This window comes from Halichoeres trimaculatus, unplaced genomic scaffold, assembly GCF_033239565.1.
Source record: "Halichoeres trimaculatus isolate MK-OKI-2021-1 unplaced genomic scaffold, fHalTri1.1 fHalTri1_scaffold_1, whole genome shotgun sequence".
Lineage (NCBI taxonomy): Eukaryota > Metazoa > Chordata > Actinopteri > Labriformes > Labridae > Halichoeres > Halichoeres trimaculatus.
The window spans coordinates 5,483,675-5,504,045 of record NW_027437179.1 but is presented as its reverse complement, the minus strand read 5'-3'; the positions used below and the strand labels follow the sequence as shown (position 1 = coordinate 5,504,045).

Below are 20,371 nucleotides of genomic sequence, written 5' to 3'. Positions count from 1 at the left end.
ATTTCTGCCTCTGACTTAAACTAAATCAACATTAGAACAGTGAAATCAACAGGCAACATGATGTTTTATTTATTCATTCATTTATTATTAGGTAAAAAAAAAAAAAGTACCATAAAATTACTCCAACATCAAACTTTAGTCACTCATCGTTCAGCGAGGCATTAACCCACACATTGCATCATTAGTAGTTTTTAACAGTAGTAATCATAAGAGAGTAAACTCACGGTTATTCCTCAGGTGACAGTACCCAGCATTAAATACTATACTTGGTCGCAGCGAGTCAACCAAGACTTTGGAATGATGACTTCCCAGTGTTTCACTTTATTTCCTTGTTGTTCACAGTGTGGATAAACTAGCTTTAAATAAAACTTCTTTGTTTTAACTCTTTGGAAAATGGTTTGAGAACTTCTCAGCGATGCCGTCGTAACCGTGAAAACCACATTTTGCACCAGCAACTCTGCAGCCGAAGGTCAGAGCGTCCTGCAAACTTCCACCTGCGGACAACAGAATGATTCATTTTATAAAGCATCACAAGATCTGAAATCGAAGAGCCAAGCGCTTGAGTTTTTAGGAATCGGGTGTAAATGAAGCTGTGTCATCGGCATACAGTCGAATAATCAGTTACCTTTACGATGATTATGATGAATGCAATCATTAAGAATATTTGCTTTTTTCTGTTCTATACAGTTTTAATACATACCAAACACAAATGCACATCTGTACTTAAATATTAGTATTTGCATTTTCAAATACACCATAAAATAAAAATATTTCGAAAAAAAAAGGGGGGTTGACCAAGTAAGTGTTAGCAAATGAACAAAATCACATGTAACAAGACTGTGTGAGGATAAATGATTGGTAAGGCAGTGTATCTAAGAAAACTATGACATAAAGCCTCAGGAGGAATCTTTAAAAATCTATCTTTTGAGTTTGTGTCTTACATAAATAAAGTCTCACCGTTGGACAGTGTAAAGATCACGGCAGAGTTAAACGTGTCTCCAGCTCCCAGAGTATCAACCAGACTGTCGGGAGGAAAAGCGTCTGAATGAACGACAACTCCATCCGGACCCAAAGCGTCTGCTCCTTTTTCTGCCCAGGCACATATCAGGACGGCTCTGAGACAGACAGGAAGCAAAGAGTGAGACAGGCTGGTCACGGAGAGGGGAGGTAGTGTGTCTGTTACAGCCAGCTTGACACTGAAGACGACTTCAACATCTTCAGTGATTTTAAAACCGTGGTGGAGCACGCACACATTTTTTACACATTTTAACATAATTCCATAGACACAAGATCTCACGGAGTCTCATGTGATCAAACTTCACTTTAAAAGATAAACAAACACAGAGAGCAATCAGCATCTTCATTTCTTAAATCAGTAACAAAAAGGAAGGAGAATATCCAGAAGAATCCAGGAAAATAACATCACAAGCTACACTTCTTCTTCAGTTTTCCTCTTGCATATGGGTACAGTTTCATTTACGTTTGCTAGTCATGAGTGGGAACATCCGTTTTATGACACGTCCCAGTCTGCTCCTCTCATTGGTCATTGCAGGAAAAGAAAAAATCTTGTATTGATTTCACACAGTTGAGGATAATTTGGACAAATAATCTGTTAAGAAAAGTACTGACTCAGGTATCTGGTCTGCCTTAAAAACTGTCTAGTGTGAGGCCAGACTGAAGGGGACGGGTGTCCAAAAGACAGACAAGGTACACTGAGACATTTCAGAGTCTCTGTCCTCCACTCACCCCTGTTTGACCCGGCCGTAGAAACCTTTCAGAGCAGCTTCAGCTGACAGGAAGCCGAAGTGTCGAGCAACGTCTTTACTGACAAACACCTGAAAACAGAGGAAAAGAAAAACATCTGAGCACATCTCATCATAATCTGACAGCAAAAACACCTCAACACTGAAAAACGAAACAAAACCTGGAGGTCTACAAAAATCTGCCATTCAAAAACACATCAAACATAAATAACATGAGAATAATAAAACCAGTCAACACCAAAGAACAAACCAAACAAAAAGTGGCAGGGACATGATTAAACCTTGACATCAGAGGACACAAACTGACAGCATCCATCCTACAACAGACTTTATGACGTGAATGGTGTCCCACAAGGCTCCAAACTGGGTCCTTGATTTTTTTTAACTACATCTATAATTTATGGAAAATTGTGCCAAGTTTTTTTCTATGCCGATAACACTTGAATCCTTTTGATCCATTTAGACTGGATGCACATTTATGTATATGTAATTTTAGGGCAGGGTGCCTGCCACATATGTGCATGTATCCCTCATGACCACACCAGGTCATAAGGTGTCATCCATCTTAGCTGTCAAAAAGCCGGGTGTAAAAAGAAAAAAAAGTTAACACAAACTTTTAACCCCCCACGTCCCGTCCAGCCTTAAAGGTATACATGCGTAAATGTTGCATCAGATCTAAATGAGTGAGGTTTAAGCAGTTTCTAAAGTCGTACCACGTCACCGTGAGGGAACAGCTGGTACAGCGGCTCTCTGGTCTTCTCGATCTCCACAGAGATTGTGATTCTCTGGTCCTGAGGCAGCGTGCTGTTAAACTTCACGACCTGCTGGATCATCTTCACCTGTTCATCAGCGTTTCTGCCCTGTTGGAGTAAAAACAGTTTGAGAGTAACAAGTTGGGACAAGGAGAACACATAAAGGTCTCCTATTGACAGTGAAGTCTGGTTATTAGAGTGTGTTGAGGTTTTGAGGTTTTTAGAGACAGGGGAGTTCTGATTCTTGGCTTTATCTTTTTATGAACAGGGGCTGTTTTCCAAACCTCTTACTACATACTATGTGTGAATGTAGTATGTAGTAGGCACTGCTTACCATTTACTGCTTTTACATGTAGTATGTAGTATGACTGTTCTGTTGGTCTGTTTTGTAGTTTACTTCTCTGGTTTCCGGTTTCAGGTGTGGAGCTACAGATGATGTTTTTTTTTCTAATCTTAATTATAAGTGTCCTACACAAACTATGGGTAGATTGTGACATTTTAGTTATTTTGTTAATATCATAGCAGAATCATCATATTAGATTTTTAATCTTACACCAAAAGTTATATCATTTATTTAAAAAACCTGGAAGGGATTGACTTTCTATTTTTACAGCTGATGGAAAAAACACTTCTATATAATCCACCTGTGGTCTAAAAAGTGAATTAGTGATTTATATGGGCTAATGAATTTGTAGAAGTAAACACCTCTTTTACAACTGGAGGTGATAAGATTTACTGGTGTTTCTTTCTCATTACTTCGCTTTGATCTCACAGATTTTCTGATGTCGATGTTGAAGTGTTGTAGTTATAATGCTGACTCATTCCAGTAGATGGCTGTAATTTACTCTAACCTGCCACCCTCATTGACAATGTTATCGCTGTGCATTGTGGAAAACAGTATGCCAGGTGGGATCAGTAGGACATCCAGAGATTTCTTGCATACTGCAGGTTTTGCAAGTTTTCCCACACTGACTACTACAGACTGAATTTCAGCCAAAATAGTAGGCACTGCCAGTGTAGTAGGCGGTTTGGAATACAGCCAGAGTCTTTACCTAAGTCCCGCCTCCTTGGTCTTCTTACTGATACTGGACAAAATGCCATTCACAATAACAAAATAACAGATATAAAAAAAATTTAAATACTTGAAGAAAGGCTCTTTTATTTCATGCTAAAGACTGTTTGAATGATAAAAAGCAAAGTCAAAATATTCTAAGCCCCACCTACTGGCTGTCTGCTGGATACGTCAAAAGCCCTGCCTCCTTTACATGAACAGATGGGACTTGGGTTAAACTAAAACAAAGTTTGTTTTTTTTAAGTTGGGTTTTAATTTGTTATTTGATCTTAAAAATGTAGGATGTGACTTCATGGTTGGTGTATGTGTATCAGAGCAAAGGAGAAACAATAAGCTCTTTCATGTCAAGGTGGGAACTACAACTTGTGCACAACTCCTCATGGGAATGTTACAAAGTGGATATTTCAGGAAGTTTCCAGTTGAAAACTATGACTCTGGATGACTCTGGGTTTAGCTCACCTCCCAGTGGATCCACTTGAACTGCTGGAGGTCTATTTTTGAGAAGTCCTCCGCTGTGACGTCTGGAAGGTTCCTGAGGAGCAGTCAGTGAGGGAGGTCAGGGTTTGTGGTGATAATGAATAAATACAGAAGGACAAACAGGGACAGAAGCTCCTCCTTCACTCTGTCACTCAGGGCTAAAATTAACAGAGACTGTTTTCCAAACCCCCATGGTACACTCACAGTGCCTACTGTTTTGACCAAAATTCAATATGTAGTAGTAAAACTAAGAATATCTGCAGTGTATCAAAAATCCCCGGGTGTCCTACTGATCCAGGAAAATTTCTCAGTGTGCAACAGACCAGTCTACCTGGCATCTGTTTCCCACAATGCATGTCACCAACGCTGTTTGTTAATGCGGGTGGCATATTTCAGTGAATTACTGCCATCTACTGGAATGAGTCAGCTTTATAATTACAACACAAAGAAACACAAGTAAATCTTGTCACTTCCAGTTGTAAAAGAGGTGTTAACTTCAACAAATTAATGTAGTGCCTACTACATACTGCATACTTCATTTAGATGTAGTATGTAGTAGGCGGTTTTGAAAACAGCCAGAGTATACGTTTAAACCCCACCCTGACTGGTGACATCAGAGTGACATCATCAGGCTCAGAGGGACCAGCAAAGCTTAAATCAGAAAACAGTGAGACAGGTGAAACCTCAGAGTGATTGAAAGGAGAAGGAGTTTCTGATGTGCATAAAAATTCAGCAAGAATTACAGAAATCTTTAGACACTAAAGCTCGAGGTGTCAGAGTGTCTGTTGGACTTAATGAGTGATGCCGATGGAGCTCAGGTTTTTAAATCTGATAATTTGAGATTAAACAGCTGGAGCAGCAGAAACAGCAGAAATGTGATCAACAGCTGATTGTGTTTGCTTAAGGATCATACACAGACAGAAGATGTCTGCAGGTGAAGGAGAGACAAACACATACTGAGCCACAGGTGTTTGACAGGGAAGAACGTGGACGCTGTGTATCTTATCAGTATGTAAAAAACTGAAGTCAAATATATGAAAGCTAGAGCAGCTCAACTCGCAGCCCTCTTCTCTAAATGATCCAGTTTCTGTGGAGCATCAAAGTTTCACTGATTTCAAACCTGAGGCAGCTTTATTCAACGGTTGAATCAACACTGAAGCTCATCATCGCAGAGTGAGGATAAAAAATAAGTCCAACAGTCACCGTGAAAAACAAAAAACCTTAATTTACTCATTCAGACACAAAATTGACCTAAAAATAGACAAAATATCAACTCTTGTCACAGTAATTCTGTTTCAATTAAACTAACAACGGTGTGACGGTGTGAGGAGCTCACTTCCAAAGAAACATATCAACTAACATCATTTACAGAAACAGGAAATTACACCATGATGTTTCTTTAATTTAATCATTTTGTAGAGAAAATCTTCACAAACATCTCCCTCATGATAGTCATATTTCTGAGTGACTGGTTCGGTCAACATCCAAAATTAAACAAATTATTGAAAATTAACATAAATTAATGAACATGAAACAGCTGCAGAGATGTTAGCTGATATACCCAGAGATGTTGAATTTATTTGGGATCAGAATCAAATTAGATTGATTTAGATTCAATTAAGGAGATTATTCTTTTTTGGGTGTCAAACAGCAATCACTAAACACCTCTGTTCATTTGTTGTTTATAAACCTGCAGCACTAAGGGGGTGGACATAACTGAAGATGGGCCGAGCTTCTTTTCCTGAGAGTTTTCTCTCAGGGGAGTTCAGGGAACTGTCAGTGAGTTTACATGCACGCAGAGGTCCCTCTAAAGTCATAACTCGATCGTTAAGTCAAAGCGGGGAGCTTGTTTTGTCTGAAGTCAAAGAAAGAGAAATAAGGATCTGACTTCTAGCTGAGAAGGCCTCACTCCACTTCAATAGGCGGCACTGTGTTCTTGTTTGCTAAACAAAGCTGCGCATCAAACTAGTTTCAGTTCACCTGGAGAGGCCGAGATGTAGCTCTTTATGCTTTTATGTAAGTATATTTAAAAGGTGTTTGTTCTGTTGGAGGCATAGACTGTATGTTGGCAGGGCTGTATATTCATCGACTTCCTCTTCCAGCTGAATACTAAGGTGTACCAAGACCTACAAAGTCCTGCCAAATTCAACCATAGCCCGTTAGCAATCGCGTTATCTAGGCTTTCTCTGGTTTTGGTCCGACTAAGCTGTTTACATTCATTTTGATAGTCCAATCTCATGCTGACTATGCTCATAGTCCGATTTCTGAAGCTGCATGTGAACATACTGACTGATAGTATCTGCCTACTCTTGGTATCACCTAGGCATGCTGAAAACTACACAGGTGTTCAGGTTTTAAATTACATATGACTTGTGCGATTACGTCCTGGGAAGATGATTGCTTTCGTCTTGTGCACACAAGATGGTGAGTTGTCTGGGAAGCGGTTGTGTCACCATTTCTTGCTGTGTGTGATGAACCAGATACAAAAAATCAATTTTTGTTAATTCTAACAACAGGAGCATGTCAGGTCTCTTAAAGGCACATTTGTAAAAGTGATACACTCAAGAAAATGCCTGAACATAAAAAAACAATACTCGAACTAACTGTGAGCGATAACCAACCATCCTTCCAGTTGGAGACTTATTAAATTAAATAAAAAAAAAAAACAGGCTTCACTCATCTTTTTACTGAAGGACAGTATTTTATATTTTAAACCTCTACTGGAGGAAATAAATCTCCCGTTTAAGTTCTTAAAGACAAAACATTGAAGATCTGAAGTCCTCCTCATAGGAAGATCCAGGGCCTGTATGCACACATGCACTGCCATTAGCAATGAGAATGGGCCACCATTACAGGTGCTAACAGCAGGATGACTGCACCTGTTCAGCTGTTTGAAGCTGGACATCGTGCTTATGTGTTACTGTGAAAACAGTCAATATAAAGACAGCAAATATATGGGATCTAATGATTTTTTTCTAGTTAACAAATGAGATAAGGAAGGCAATCAAAGTCTGGAACCAGCGAGGTTCACTGCTCTCAGTTTTACAAGTTTCCTTCACTCTTCACTTTTGTACGTCTGGATCCTTCCAAGATGTGTGAGTTGAAATGTTGGAGTTCATCAAACAACTTCCTGTATAGTTATTCATCGAGGTACTGGGACAATGCTTGTTTTGTTTTTGAGGTTTTCTACCTACTGTGCACTTGGAAACACAACACATATTTAGTCTATTTTATTCTACTGAAAATCCCATCGATTAATCGAGTATTCGGATAAAATACTTTTTTTTTTCAATAAAGAGCAGTTATTTTTCTAATGACATTTACTCTCTTTAAGAAATAGCATTTTCTGATACAGCATGTCAATAAGAGCACTTGCTTTGGTAGCTCAAAAAATTTGTTAACACACTTTGATACATTTTTTGTGCCTTGTACATCTCATCAAATGTTGCGGACCCAAATGACACCTGTTTTGTAGAATGACCCATTAGTCTCCAAACTCCTGAAAAGAAGCTAGATTTGTTGCTTCTTGCTATTTTGTATAAGAGGTAGCTTGAGGGGTCTGAAAACTCTCTTAATATGGCCTCAGCTCTATTTGAAATACCACTCTTTGATCTTTTTAAAAATTAAATGATTCCTCGAGGCGGAGAAAATTACTTGAGTAATTTTTGTAATCGAGTACCTCGAATCATTTGAGGAATAGTTTCAGCTCTAAAATGGACTGTCCTATAACAGTGCGTTATGATTAATGATCCCATCTGTTTAATGACTGGATGTGCATACACGCCCTGACTGTTTGACACTTTAATGTTAGAGGTTAGTGGAACTGCGTTACAAATAATGTTATCTGGATATGAGACTAGGAAGAGTATACGAGTTATGCCAGTTAAACAGGGAATTATTTTCTACACTAACGCAATCTAAGAGGTGTTTAGTGAGCACTATTTTCTCTGGCCGGTCGTCGGGTCATCTTACGTGTCAGACAGAACGACAGTTCGAGACCCGCTGGACGGGCAAACCACACAACATGCACTTGGCGTTTGACCCTCGACCTGCCAAGCCACAGCCGACACATCGATCGCACGCTGCAAGAAGTCAGCCATGATGAAACTGACAGAGAGGGACACAGGAAACTGTTCTTACAAACTCTGTCCTTCAAAATAAAAGTAAAGACACACAGAGCTGTGTCCTGATTGGATGGAGAGAGGCAGAGCAGCTCCACGGTGGTGATCCTGAAACAGAGGCTGTTAGTTACACACACACACACACACACACACACACACACACATTCACACACCTGGTCACACCTGTTCATGTGCAGGATAGTGCGGCTTCCTGTGGTGATGTTGCTGATGACCATGGAGGCTGGAAGGACACACTGAGCGTGCTCAGTGGCCAGAGACACGTCGATGTGGAACTTCTGAAAATCCTCCAAAAGAAAACTAGAGATGGGAAAAGGTTTATCTCCCCTTTACTTCAAAATAAGAGCACAGACAGGAAACTAGGCAGTGTCTCAAATCAGATACTGCAGTAGATGGCGACGATTGAGGGTGAGCGTTCAGCTCCACACTCCACTTGAAAACAAAGTGTGCAGCGTTTTTCTGTACCATCAGGGTGAACGCACAAGAAAAAGTGTGTGAATCCTTTGGACTGACCTGGATTTCTGCATAAATTGGTCTTAAAATCTGTTCTAATCTTCTTCACAGTCACATCAGCAGACAGACACAGTCTGTTTAAAGTCTGTGAACCCTTGGATTTATTAACTGGTTGACCCTCTTTTGGCAGCAACAATCTCAGCAAAGTGTTTCTTGTAGTTACAGATCTGATGCGCACAATGGTTGTTTTGGAGTTTGGTCCATTCTTCTTTACAAAACTGATTCAGTTCAGAAATATCTTCAGGTTGTCTGGTGTGGGTTGTTCTTTGGGTCATTTTCTTGCAGAGGTATGCACTCTACATATTTACAGAAGTACACGATTTAAGACACAGCACTAAAAACAGCTAACTTTTTTAATCCGTCAACATCTCCACATGTTAAAAACTTGTGTTTTCAGTTCATTATTCGTAAAGTTAGTTGTTGTTTGGGTACACACAGAGTGAGGATTAACAATAATGGTAAATGACAGATATACTGTATTTGCAGACACAACATTGATGAGCTCTTATGTCTGCAGTGCACTGATCAGCAGATCTGGCTTCAGAGAGACAAAAATTCAGCCAGTTTACAGAGGAAAAGGAGACTCCGTGTACTGAGGGAAAAAGTGGAGAAACTTCTGAGCTAACTGGAGTCTAGGAGGGATTCAGGGTTACCTGGAGGTGCAGGTGTGTAAACTGTGAGCTGATGCCCACGAAAAGAGAACACTACTTCCTGTCAGGAGTGTAACATGGTAACAACAGAACCTCTGGACCTTTAGCTTAACCAGAGTCCACTGTCATCCAAAATGAGTTTGTTACTGTCTTTCTTCAACATTCAGGAGTTAAATCACAAAACCAGAAAAACGTAAAGCAAAGGACTGAATTGAGCTCAAAACTGAGATGCAAAAGTCTCAAAATTCATGACACACCAGTGATAAACCAGAGGAGCTGGCTTTCTGATAGCAAAATAAAATCCTGAAAACATTCTCAGTAGTGCGTAGACGTAAACCCAGATACATGCTTTAGTCAGAGTCTCTATATTCGCTTGACTACATGGCAGACTCAGCTCAATCAGCAGGAAACTGTCACCTAGCTTGCATGCTGTTTCTAAAATCCACTCAAAATCAGAAACTGAAATATCAATGTGAATGACAGTTTAATGACATTGATTTTTTTTGGAGAAAAAAGCTTGATTATGTGGGTATTTTACATGTCAGATTCACCTTTTGAGACCCATTTTTATTCCCTGGCTTTAAACATTGCATGAGTTTTGTGGTCCTCTATGTCTTTTAATTATTTATTTTACTACATTTAATTATGTCTTTTAATTATTTTACTATGTTTATCTGTTTGACTTTTTTGTTTCATCTATAGTATCATTTTAGATTTATTTACTTATTTGATTATTTATTGCTTATTGTCAGGGGCGTAGCTACAATTAGGCAAACACAGACAGTTGCCTAGGGCCCCAAGATTCCCAGGGGCCCCCAAGGCATCTCTTAAAAACTGATTTATGAAGTTCTCTTCAATTGAAAGCATTTCTTTTTTCTAAATCTTACTTCACATGCTTCAAAATACATCAAAAGGCTTAATCTTTAATGATGGTTTTGGGTGCTCCCCCTCCCTTCTTATTCAATGGGCTATTCCATGTTACAACACATCTGAAAATTTGATTCAGGAAGAAAGTGGTAAAAAACACTTTTTTTCCCCATTTTTGTCTTATTTTCAACCAAGTCGGAAATAAAAACAATGTTGCTCTGAGATCTGAGATAAACATATAAGACTTTTAGGATTTCAAGGACTTTATCTAGCCCAGGAAACAGGTTCATTTTCTCAAAATCAAACTTTTTGAGTTGGTGATAAACATTATTGCACAAAATCTCTTTTTTTGGATACACAACTCACTGGACAGGTGATCAAATAAAAATACATTAACTTTAAAATAATAGTACCAAAAAGTATGGTAACTGTAAATATCACCTCTTTCAGTAGATATTTTTTCCAGTTTTATGTTGTGCTTGATATTTATATATTTTCTCTTTACTAAATTATTTTTTTCAATATTTACCTATTGTAATGTTTTTCACTTCATACTTTCTTGTTTGTTACTGTTACTCTGTAAATTCCCCACTGTGGGACAAATAAGCTGTTAATTGAACATAAAAGATTTCAAATCCAGGACAAAGTGGACTAAACTATGTATTCACTTTTTTCAAAGTCAAACTAAAGTACAGAACTTGAGGAAATGCTTTTAGTTGCGTTAAGTTACCATGTACAAGATTAGCACTGTCTCATGCCTTGATTCTGGGAAAGAGACAGTGGACCCAGGGTAGGCCAGTCTAGCTCTGAGGAAGATGAGTTACAAGGACATGGAGGGCCCCATTGACTGGGTTTGCCTTGGGCCCCCAAACCACTAAATACGCCCCTGCTTACTGTTATGTGGAAACCTTTGTTTTATCATATTTATGATTCTGTGTAAAGCACTCTGGAGACGTTTTAGTTGTTTAAATGTGCTATACAAATAAAGTGGATTGGATTGGATTGGACTGAGTTAGTCCTTACTGTTTTAGCACATGAAACCATCAGAAACATGAAGAAAACACATTTTAAAGATATTCAGATAAAGCTGTCGTCCTCTCGCAAAGAAAAAAGTCACCTCACTCTTTGATGACTTTTTCAATAAATGCAGCACTGAATAAACTGAGTACTCACTCGGCCACAGGTCCAGCAGCCAGAGAGCCCATGAAAGCACAGGGAGCTCCGAGCAGTGACAGCACTGTGCAGGAGTTTGAGGCATTTCCTCCTCGCTGCCAGCGCTGAGACAAACACCTGAAACAAAAACAAAAAAATCCTCCTGTTAACTATTCCACTTTAAAAGCTCAAGACAAGATGTCTCAGTATCAGTGTGATGGTTGAATTGGTAAAAACTTTGCACAGTGATTTGGTTCCCAACCCTCCTCTGGAAATTTCTTCGCACAGCGTTTTTGCTGACGTTGAAAGAAAATGTTTGCAAATGATTTAAAACCAGTACCAGGCTATTGGAGTGTTGGATCGGAGAACAGGAGGCAGCCTTTTCTGTGGTACAACTCCAGGAGTAGCACTCACTAAAACAGTACTTTAAATGATTTTTTGCACTTTTTATACAGGTGACATCATGTAGCTTATCGCGTTTTATTGTTATACTATCAGGATTCATGGTTTCCATCTGTTTTTAACACTGCTCTGACCTGCCGAGAACCACAGATGAAAATTGGCCATATGATTAACTCTGGCATGTTGATATGGATGCTGTACTGAAATGTTCATTAATGTGTACTGTCCCTTTAAATGAATTTAAAAAAAAACAGACTCAGAAAAAGTATAAATACAACATTTCAAATGTGAAAATGTGCACTAAATAAAACAGGGGGCTTAATACTTTTTAATGATTACCACAACAGTGATGGTCAGATGATACCTGAGTGTAACGGTCTGAAAATAGGTAAAAACTCAGTCAAATTACCACAAACCAGTAACAGTTCAAAGTGAGTCCAACCCGGCTGGATCTGCCGTAAAGTAATGCGGTATTGATCATCGATTTACAGATAAGCATCAGAGCACACACAGGCTGATCCCCGATACACTCTGACTCTGTGAGCCTTAGCCTGACTTAGCTTTAGCCTATGTTAGCATTAGCCTGCGTTAGCATTAACCTGTGTGCTAACCTGCTGTCAGTGTCTTCTTCAGGATATTTGTCCACCACGTTAATGATGTCCAGACAAACCAGACCCACACACAAAATCTTCTTCTTCTTCTGCTCCTCCATGTTCATCTACACACACTCACTGTGAGGCTGTCACACACAGACACACACAGACACACACCGCTGCAGCCTGGACTTTGACACATGCACACGTTTCATTATCTCTTCCTCTCACAACAATAAGATACAGCACTTCCTGACAGCAGAGGTTATAAAATAAGAGCTTCAGGTAGAGGAGCTGCTCTTTACTTCAGTTATCTTGCAGCTGTTAGCACACCTGTTAGCTTAAAGCAGGGAGGTGTGCCGAGTGGCGTTCACGTGCTCCTCGGATTTTCCTCCTTGTTAGTTCTCCGGACTCCTTGTTTTTTGATACATTTCAAACACGCTCATATGAATAAAATAATAATAAATACTACGTTCATTAGTAAAATTTGTGAAAGTAAAAGAATACACACGCACATAAAAATAGATACATAAAAAACAGACAAAAAAGAACAATGGGAAAGATAAAATGTGAACAAGCTAAATCTTGAAATCTTGTGACAGAATTGGGGAAGGAAGGAAGGAAGAGAAGGACTAAAGATTTCAAGAATGAATTCCTAGATTTACAAGAATTGTAGTCCAAAAGAATTTTAAGAAAAATGATAATACAAGAACAATTTTGTAATTCTACAAAACTATAACATTCTATAACATGAAAACATGTTCAAAACTAACTTCTACCCATGAACTCTACATTGCTTCTGGTCATTGCTCACAGACTGCACGAGGTTTCCCAAATAGAGAGCAGAAAAGATTATTTGGAGCACTTTTTATGCTGCAAAGAATTAAAATTCTTAAGTTAAAAAACTCCAAAAGATTTAAGCTCTAAAGCTGCCATCACAGGTCTGTGGAGGTTTGATTTAACAGGTGCTGGTGTTACATGTAGACTATGCTTGTGAGTTACTTGTTTGTGAAATTTTCATTGGCACACAGATTTACAGGAAATTAAAGTCTGGTTGTTTTTCAAAAGAAAAAAGAGCTGTGGACCTTTAAAGGATGAGTTCGGTTCATACAGCTTTTACATTATAGAATGAAGTAGAACAAAATACTCACCCAGAAGGCTTTCCTGATCCAAGCAGTGCTTTGGGAGATATTTAGATCCAAAATCGTGCAGCGGATGTCCGTATAATAGGATCCATCGGGGCATAGACAGCACCGCTCCTAAAACTGCATTAATCATCCAAAAACTCGTGTTTTTTACCAATAGTCCATCATGGTCGGCTCCGAGATAGTCCTCTGCTGCAGTCTGTGTCACTCCAGACAGCGCTGTGCGGCTGTACTGACCTCTGAACTGATGAAGACTTTGTTTACGTTTGCCCCTCAAAGAAAGGAGGAAGTGGAGTCAGCTCTCCAGAGAGTACTGCGCATGCGCGGAGGGGCAAACATAAACAAAGTCTTCGTCAGTTCAGAGGTCATTACAGCCACACAGCGCTGTCTGGAGTGACACAGACTGCAGCAGAGGACTAACCCGGGGCGGACCATGATGGAATATTGGTGAAAAACATGAGTTTTTGGACGATTAATGCAGTTTTAAGGAGCAGCGCTGTCTATGCCCCGATGGATCCCATTATACGGACGTCCACTGTACGGTTTTTGGATCTAAATATCTCCCGAAGCACTGCTTGGATCAGGAAAGCCTTCTGGGTGAGTATTTTGTTCTACTTCATTCTATAAACAATGTAAAAACTGTATAAACCGAACTTATCCTTTAACACTTGATGAAACCACACAACTACGGGTGAGGTTTTTAAAGCATTTCAGAGACGATGAAATAATTCAAACCTGATTTATATCCTCCTGGCTAGTACATCTATAATTTTATTCTCATAAACTCTCTGTGAATGTCTGATTTAAGAAACGTTAAGAACACTGGGAGACATTAGAGACGTGTGTGAATCTCAGGCAGGAATTTGGACCACAAAAGAGGAGCACAGACAGGTAAAAGATGGATGGATTGATGTATTAAAATTGAATAAAAGTCATCGTACAATATAAAATCTGAACCAGTAATACGATCAGAACACCAGCACCAGTTTGACAGCTGAACATGAATCTCAGCAGGTTACAGAAAGGGAAGCATACATGACAAAATATAAATCTTTTCTTCTCCAGCATGCAAGAACAGAGCGGACACGGCAACGTCTTTCAAAATAAGAGAGAAGAGTCTGGAATGGATCGATTCATAAACACTATCTATGTCTAATATACAGTCACAGGACGGGTCAGGAGGTCACCCTCCACCAACTCATCAGCCCAAACCTCAAAGGAGCCGAGTCGTCATGTCCCCGCTCAGTTTACAGTACAATCACTTTGTATAAAAGCAACCTGTCCCAGTTTATCCATTTAGAGAACAACATCTGATAAAAAGGCAATAAAATAGACAAATAAACGAGCATAGAAACACACCCCTCAGATTTAGTGTTGGATGTTTAGAGTACAAAGTTTAGAGCAGCCTTTACATTACATCACGCCTCTGTTTCCATGTGTTTCCTAAAAAAAACTGACGTCCAGTTTAAAGGGCAATCCGTGCATTTTTAGTATGTTGGCTTATGAATGTAAAACATTTAGAAAGGCTCCTGTAGTTTGCATCAGCTGGGAGCAGTGAAAGAAGCTGTAACAACTGGAGTTTCAGGACAAAAACATGTTACATCATTCTGAAACTAAAGTTATTATTTGATGGTGAGACTAAGCTTTTTGTCAAATGACAAAGTTATCTTTAATCAAATCCTTGTTTTTTCAAAGCCACTAGACTTCATTAACAAAAGATTGATTTTTAACTCAAGAGACAAAATGAGGATACAGATCTGCTGCTGCCTTTTTCAGATTGTATTTTTCTTTTACTGAATATTGTGTAACATCTGTGTGTGCCGTTTTAATGCCTATACCTCAACGTTACAAAAAAAGCTATACCAATGTTGGGGGGAACAGACCAGCAGGTCCTGTGCAGTGTGCAGTAAAATTTGTATTTTTGCCAACTGAGTCTGGTGGCTGTGAAGAAAACAATGTAAGGTCTGTTTCTGGTTAAAATTAGTATCTCAGATATCAAAATAAAGCTCTGTATCTTTAGAGTTCCTGTTTTTTAATGCTGTAAGACACTTAAATGAACAATCGGAGCATTCAATGGATGAAGAAAAGTGTTTGGAGGATGTTATTTGGCCCAAGATGATGAAGTTGCAGCGGCTGGAGCTTTAACCGCTCCTGACTGAAACACTCTACAGGAGCAATCCCAAAACTCTGTACCTGTTTGTAATTTTGACCCAAATATAAAGTTGGCAAAGGTTAAAATCTCTGTACGCTGTTTAGTTTGAACAGAAGCCCAGCAGTGCACACTCACTCATGTCTGGGTTTAAAAGAGCCGTGGAGTCAGAGAGAGTGAAGAGATGTAGTGTTCTTTGTTGTTTCACTCAACAAAACATTAAACTCATGTTTCTAAAAACGGCGTGGTAGTCACTGTCGTCACTGACTGAGTTCCCTCTCAGCTGCGTGTGTGTGTGTGTTTCTTAGTGTGTGTGTGTGTGTGTCTGCATGTGCATGCTTGCAAGTTTCTGTACAAATCAGAGCTCCTCAGTGTTTTGTTCAGTTAGTGTCGTTAACGATCACAATGACCATGTGCTCCTCGTCGGTGTTACCCACAGTCCTCTTGGCGGCCTGCAGGTACTGCTGTGAGAACACTCCGGGCGGGAAGGCGTACAGCATCGCCCCCGGCCCCCCGTCTTTAGCCGCGGGCAGGCTGACCACTCCGGCTGCTTCTTTGTTCCTCAGGTAAGTCACCAGGTGGCGCAGCAGGCGTACCTGCAGCCCGGGCTCAGGGGCGGGGGCTTGGCGGTCAATGGGCCCCTGCAGAGCCAGCAGGATGGCGAACCCGTCGGGCCGCCCGAGCTTGATGCGGCGCAGAACCTCGTCCAGGCGGGTCTGGTCCATGCGGAGCCTCTGGACGATCTTCAGCTGGCTGGGCTGGCTCTGACTCTGCTGCTTCAGACTCTCCTTCATCACCGTGTTGAAGAACGCCGCGCCGCCCTCCAGCAGGAAGAGGTCCGTGGGGAAGCTGCTGTTCTTCAGGGCGAAGAAGCCGTGCCAGATTTTGGAGAGCGACGCCTGGGCAAACTCTGACAGCGTGCTGGGAGGCGAGGAGGAGGAGTGTGTGTCTGTGACGGCGGCAGGAGAGCTGATGACCTCGCTGTTTCGATGGTGGTGGTTGTTGAGGTGGGCGCTGGACGACCGCTTGCTGTGGTGGCGGCCTGATGGGAGGTCTTCTTCGTTGGTTGTGTGTCGCCCTCCTGCTCCGCTGTCGGGGGAGTGGTCTCTGGGCTCTGTGGTGGAGTCAGGAGCTCGAACACGAGCCCGGTCAGGACTCGGGTCTGGGGAAACGACCCCTCCAGGACCTCGGACCCTGGACCTCCCCCTCTCCTTCTCCCGGTCTCTCTCCTCCACCTGCCGGTCAGGGGACAGACTCCTGCTCCTGCTCCTCCTCCTGGCCCTCCTCTCCTCTCTCTCCTTCAGCCACCGTTCCCTGCTCCTGCTCCGGCTCCTCACTCCTCTTGCGCTCCTCCCAAACGCCTCCACACCCCCCACCCTCCTCTCCAGGCTGCGGGTGGGGCTGGTGGAGTAGTCTCTCTCCAGCACGGCTCTCTCGCGCTCCCTCTGGGAGAGGGCGCTGTGAGAGGTGGGCGAGGAGCGGTCTCTGACCCCCCTCAGCTCTCGCTCCAGGCTGCGATGGCGGCTGTAGGCTTCCCCGAGGAGGTCGTAGTGGGAGGGGGCAGCGACGGGAGGCTGATAACCAGGAGGGAAAGGTCGTGAGGGGCTCTCCTCCACTTTAGCAAAGTCAACCCTGAGCCGCCGCTCAGGCCCCCCCAAAGGGAAGCCCCTCATCTGGCTGCAGGCGGCCTGAGCGGCGTCCAGACTCTCGTACTGGATGTAAGCAAAGCTGTCCCCCTTCACGTAGTCGATGTTCCTGATACTCCCAAAGCGGTCGAACTCTCGAGCCAGGGCGGCGAGAGAGTTTCCTGGCCCCAGACCGCCCACCCAGAGCCGAGTAGTGGGGTTAGCTTTACCATACCCGATCTTTATGGGGTTTCCTCCGATGAGCCGCCCCTGCATGGCCACTTTGGCTCTGTGGGCCATGTCCAGGTTCTGGAACTTTACAAAGGCGTAGGCCCCACCCTGTCCACGAGCCGGCCGTTTGATCACCACATCCTCAATGATGCCGTACTTATCAAACCCCCTCCTGAGTTCAGCCTCTGTCACGTTACCGTCCAGGTTTCCTATGAACAGGTTGCTGGTCGCCCTCTGATCGTCCTCGGGCTTTAAATCCTCCACCACCGGCATGGGAGGAAAGCCGTAGGGCCGCCCCCTCTCATCCAACATGCCGTAGTAATCCAGCAGCCTCTCCCGTTCCCTGCTCAGGGTCAGGGTCTCCAGGGCGTAGTGTCTGGCTCTCAGGTCTCTGATGCTGCTCACCCCGGGCCCCGGTGGGGACAGGGAGCGCTGTCTGTACGGGTAAGGGGCGTGCAGCGGCAGGTACCCAGCGTCAGGAGGAGTCACACTCCGCCTCCTCACGTACATGGGTTCAATCTTTAGCTGTCGATCACCCAAAACTAACCTGGAGGATTTGGCGTGCCTTGCCTCCTTTGCGTCCTCCGGATGTCTGAAATTCACATAAGCGATCCGGCCCAGCTCCGGGGTGTGAGACAGCTTCACACTAACGTCCCCGAACTTTTTGAACTCATGAAACAGCGCGTCCTCCACGTCCTCGTCCGAGACCTGCGAGCCCAGGTTACTGATGAGCAGCGTTTTGTACTCCAAGGTGCCGGGCCGGGCAGCGGGGAGCTCCGCTGCCGTGGTCCGGAGCGGGGGTCGCCCGAGGAGGCTGAGCTCATGTCGGTGATGGAGCTCCAAGGCGGCCGCTCGCTCCTCCCTCAGCCGCGGCTTCTCCCGCTCCCTGCTGCGGCTACGGCGGTGATATCCTCGGCTCTCCGCCAGCAGCAGAGCCAGCGGCGGCGGAGGGAGCTCCTCTCTCCGCGCACTCTCCCGTTCCCTCTCTCGTATCCGTTTAGCGACGGCCCTGGACGGACTGCTCTCCCTCCCGGCCTGTCTCTTCATCTTCAAAGGATGATGGAGCTCAAACTTTTCGTTGCCTGCAACGGGAATCCGGCCGGAGCAGCGACTTCTAGGACCGTTTGCCGAAACAACGAGGCAGGCGAGCGGTTCGGCAGAGACACGCTATCACTCCGGGCGTTGAATTGTTGCATAAATATCGAAATAAAAGCTCAAACTCTTTTAAAAACATGACAGCATCAGATATTCTGCACCTACACCGCCATCTTGGACAATAGGAATGTGCGCTCTGTCGTTGGAGGGCGGAGCGTGCCATGACGCATCTTCTGCCAACGTCATGACGTAAAACGTTGGCTGTGGGATAAATTTTGGGAAATCGAAAAAATACAGTACATAATTTAGATTTTCCAACATGCGAATCTTTCATGGAGTCTCAGGGTCAAAGATAACTTTTAGGGATTATGAACCTTTGATTAAATATGTTTAAATTACTTACTTACTGATATTCTGGGTTACTTTATGGACTGTACAGGGTAGGCAAAAATAAACCTTCAGTCTACTCCTTTTTTAATCACAGAGTTTGTTAAAAAAAAAAAGTTTTGTGCAACCATGTTTAAACATTTTTTAATTTTGCTTATTTCATTTTTCTTTGTAAAGCAAACGCACATAATTCATATTCTGTACTGGATATTGGACCCAAACTTATACTTACAGAGAGTAAAATCTTATAACATATCAAAAAGTCAGTTTGAAAAGCAACGTTAGATCCCTTATAAGTTCTCCTGTCAGAGTTTCAAAATAATCAACAGAAAATTAAATGTGGAGACATCTGGAGTGTAAACTTCAATAAATTTATGCTTATTTTAAAGAATTGGTTATATTTCCTTTTTTCATACCCAGATACTTAGGGAATTACTTTGTTTCAGGTTGTCTGTTATTGGAATCTTGTAGCATAGGTCATTTTGAGGCTAAAGGTGTGGTTCTGTGGTCTTTAGAGTTCGAACATTCCCATTTTGTTATATTATTCATATAAAACTAAAAGGGGAAACTGTTTTGCACCTCAATTCAAGTCAACAAGCATAACTTTTTATTTTTGCCTATTTTTATGATCCCAATAAATAAAAGCACAAATTTGTTCATACTATTTTTTTTGTAAGATAATGAAATATAATGTTTTTTAGATGCAGGAAACAGTAGTCATATGGGCTCCCACTACCTTTTGTTTGAAAAAAAAATTGATTGAATATTTGGAAATGTTTGCAATATTTACATTTGAAACATCCGATCATTATTTATAATTTATCTCAGTTTACTAAAAGACAGTTACATAAATCAAACAAGGATTAAATTAAAATCACATTAAAAACGATTCAATAGTGGTATTAAAAAAGTATGAAATGAAAAATGTATGAAAATTAGATTATATAACTAGAAATAACACTTTCTACCATTTAAAGTGGATAACTTAATGAGTTATGTACGAAAACCTTTTTTTTTTTGTATTTTTGAAAATTGTTGTCAAATTTTGGCAACTTTTGTCTTCTGTACTTTTCAACCAGACTCAGTGAAAACAAATATTTAAAAATCTGGGATGAGGAAATAAAAACCCTAACTAAATCATGTCACAAATTGAAGACCTTCCTGCTCTTTCAGTTGTATGATAAATAATAAATCCCACATTCAATACATATATATAAATAACTGTCTAACACGTGTGTTTGAGACACCGTGCTGTGTACCAGCTTGGTTTTCATCTTTTAATGAAAAAGTAGAATAATACAGTTGTACCAAATGCCTGGGCCTTACATGAGAGGTCAGAGTGAAACAACAGCACATTTT

At 41.7% G+C, this 20,371-nt stretch overlaps 2 protein-coding genes across 4 annotated transcripts; both read right to left on the bottom strand.

Moving 5' to 3' along the window:
• Nucleotides 1-272: 272 nt before the first annotated feature.
• On the bottom strand, nt 273-12,785 carry khk (ketohexokinase). Of its 3 annotated transcripts, none has more exons than XM_074669770.1 (8): nt 12,399-12,785; nt 11,407-11,523; nt 8,037-8,171; nt 4,047-4,119; nt 2,477-2,623; nt 1,747-1,835; nt 958-1,115; nt 273-494 (listed from the first exon to the last, which is right to left on the bottom strand). In XM_074669770.1, exons 1-8 carry the CDS (start codon nt 12,503-12,505, stop codon nt 379-381), a joined length of 942 nt encoding a protein of 313 aa, XP_074525871.1. In that variant the 5' UTR covers nt 12,506-12,785; the 3' UTR covers nt 273-378. The 3 variants fall into 3 exon arrangements, with proteins under 3 accessions (XP_074525871.1, XP_074525862.1, XP_074525879.1); XM_074669761.1 differs by lacking the exon at nt 8,037-8,171 and adding an exon at nt 8,369-8,503 and having other exon boundaries at nt 12,399-12,783; XM_074669778.1 differs by lacking the exon at nt 8,037-8,171 and having other exon boundaries at nt 12,399-12,784.
• Nucleotides 12,786-14,276: 1,491 nt separating this feature from the next.
• rbm15b (RNA binding motif protein 15B) lies at nt 14,277-18,823 on the bottom strand. Its single transcript, XM_074675855.1, has one exon. It carries the CDS (start codon nt 18,575-18,577, stop codon nt 16,055-16,057), a length of 2,523 nt encoding a protein of 840 aa, XP_074531956.1. The 5' UTR covers nt 18,578-18,823; the 3' UTR covers nt 14,277-16,054.
• Between the last annotated feature and the right edge of the window lie 1,548 nt (nt 18,824-20,371).

Bases quoted from the DNA above. Each gene is read 5' to 3' on its own strand.
- khk (XM_074669770.1), bottom strand. From the start codon at position 12,505: ATGAACATGGAGGAGCAGAAGAAGAAGAAGATTTTGTGTGTGGGTCTG. The intron at 1,836-2,476 runs GTACGACTTTAG...CTCTGTTTTCAG, and splicing joins TGTTCCCTCACGGTGACGTG to GTGTTTGTCAGTAAAGACGT. The intron at 1,116-1,746 runs GTGAGTGGAGGA...TGTCTGTCTCAG, and splicing joins TACGGCCGGGTCAAACAGGG to AGCCGTCCTGATATGTGCCT.
- rbm15b (XM_074675855.1), bottom strand. From the start codon at position 18,577: ATGAAGAGACAGGCCGGGAGGGAGAGCAGTCCGTCCAGGGCCGTCGCT.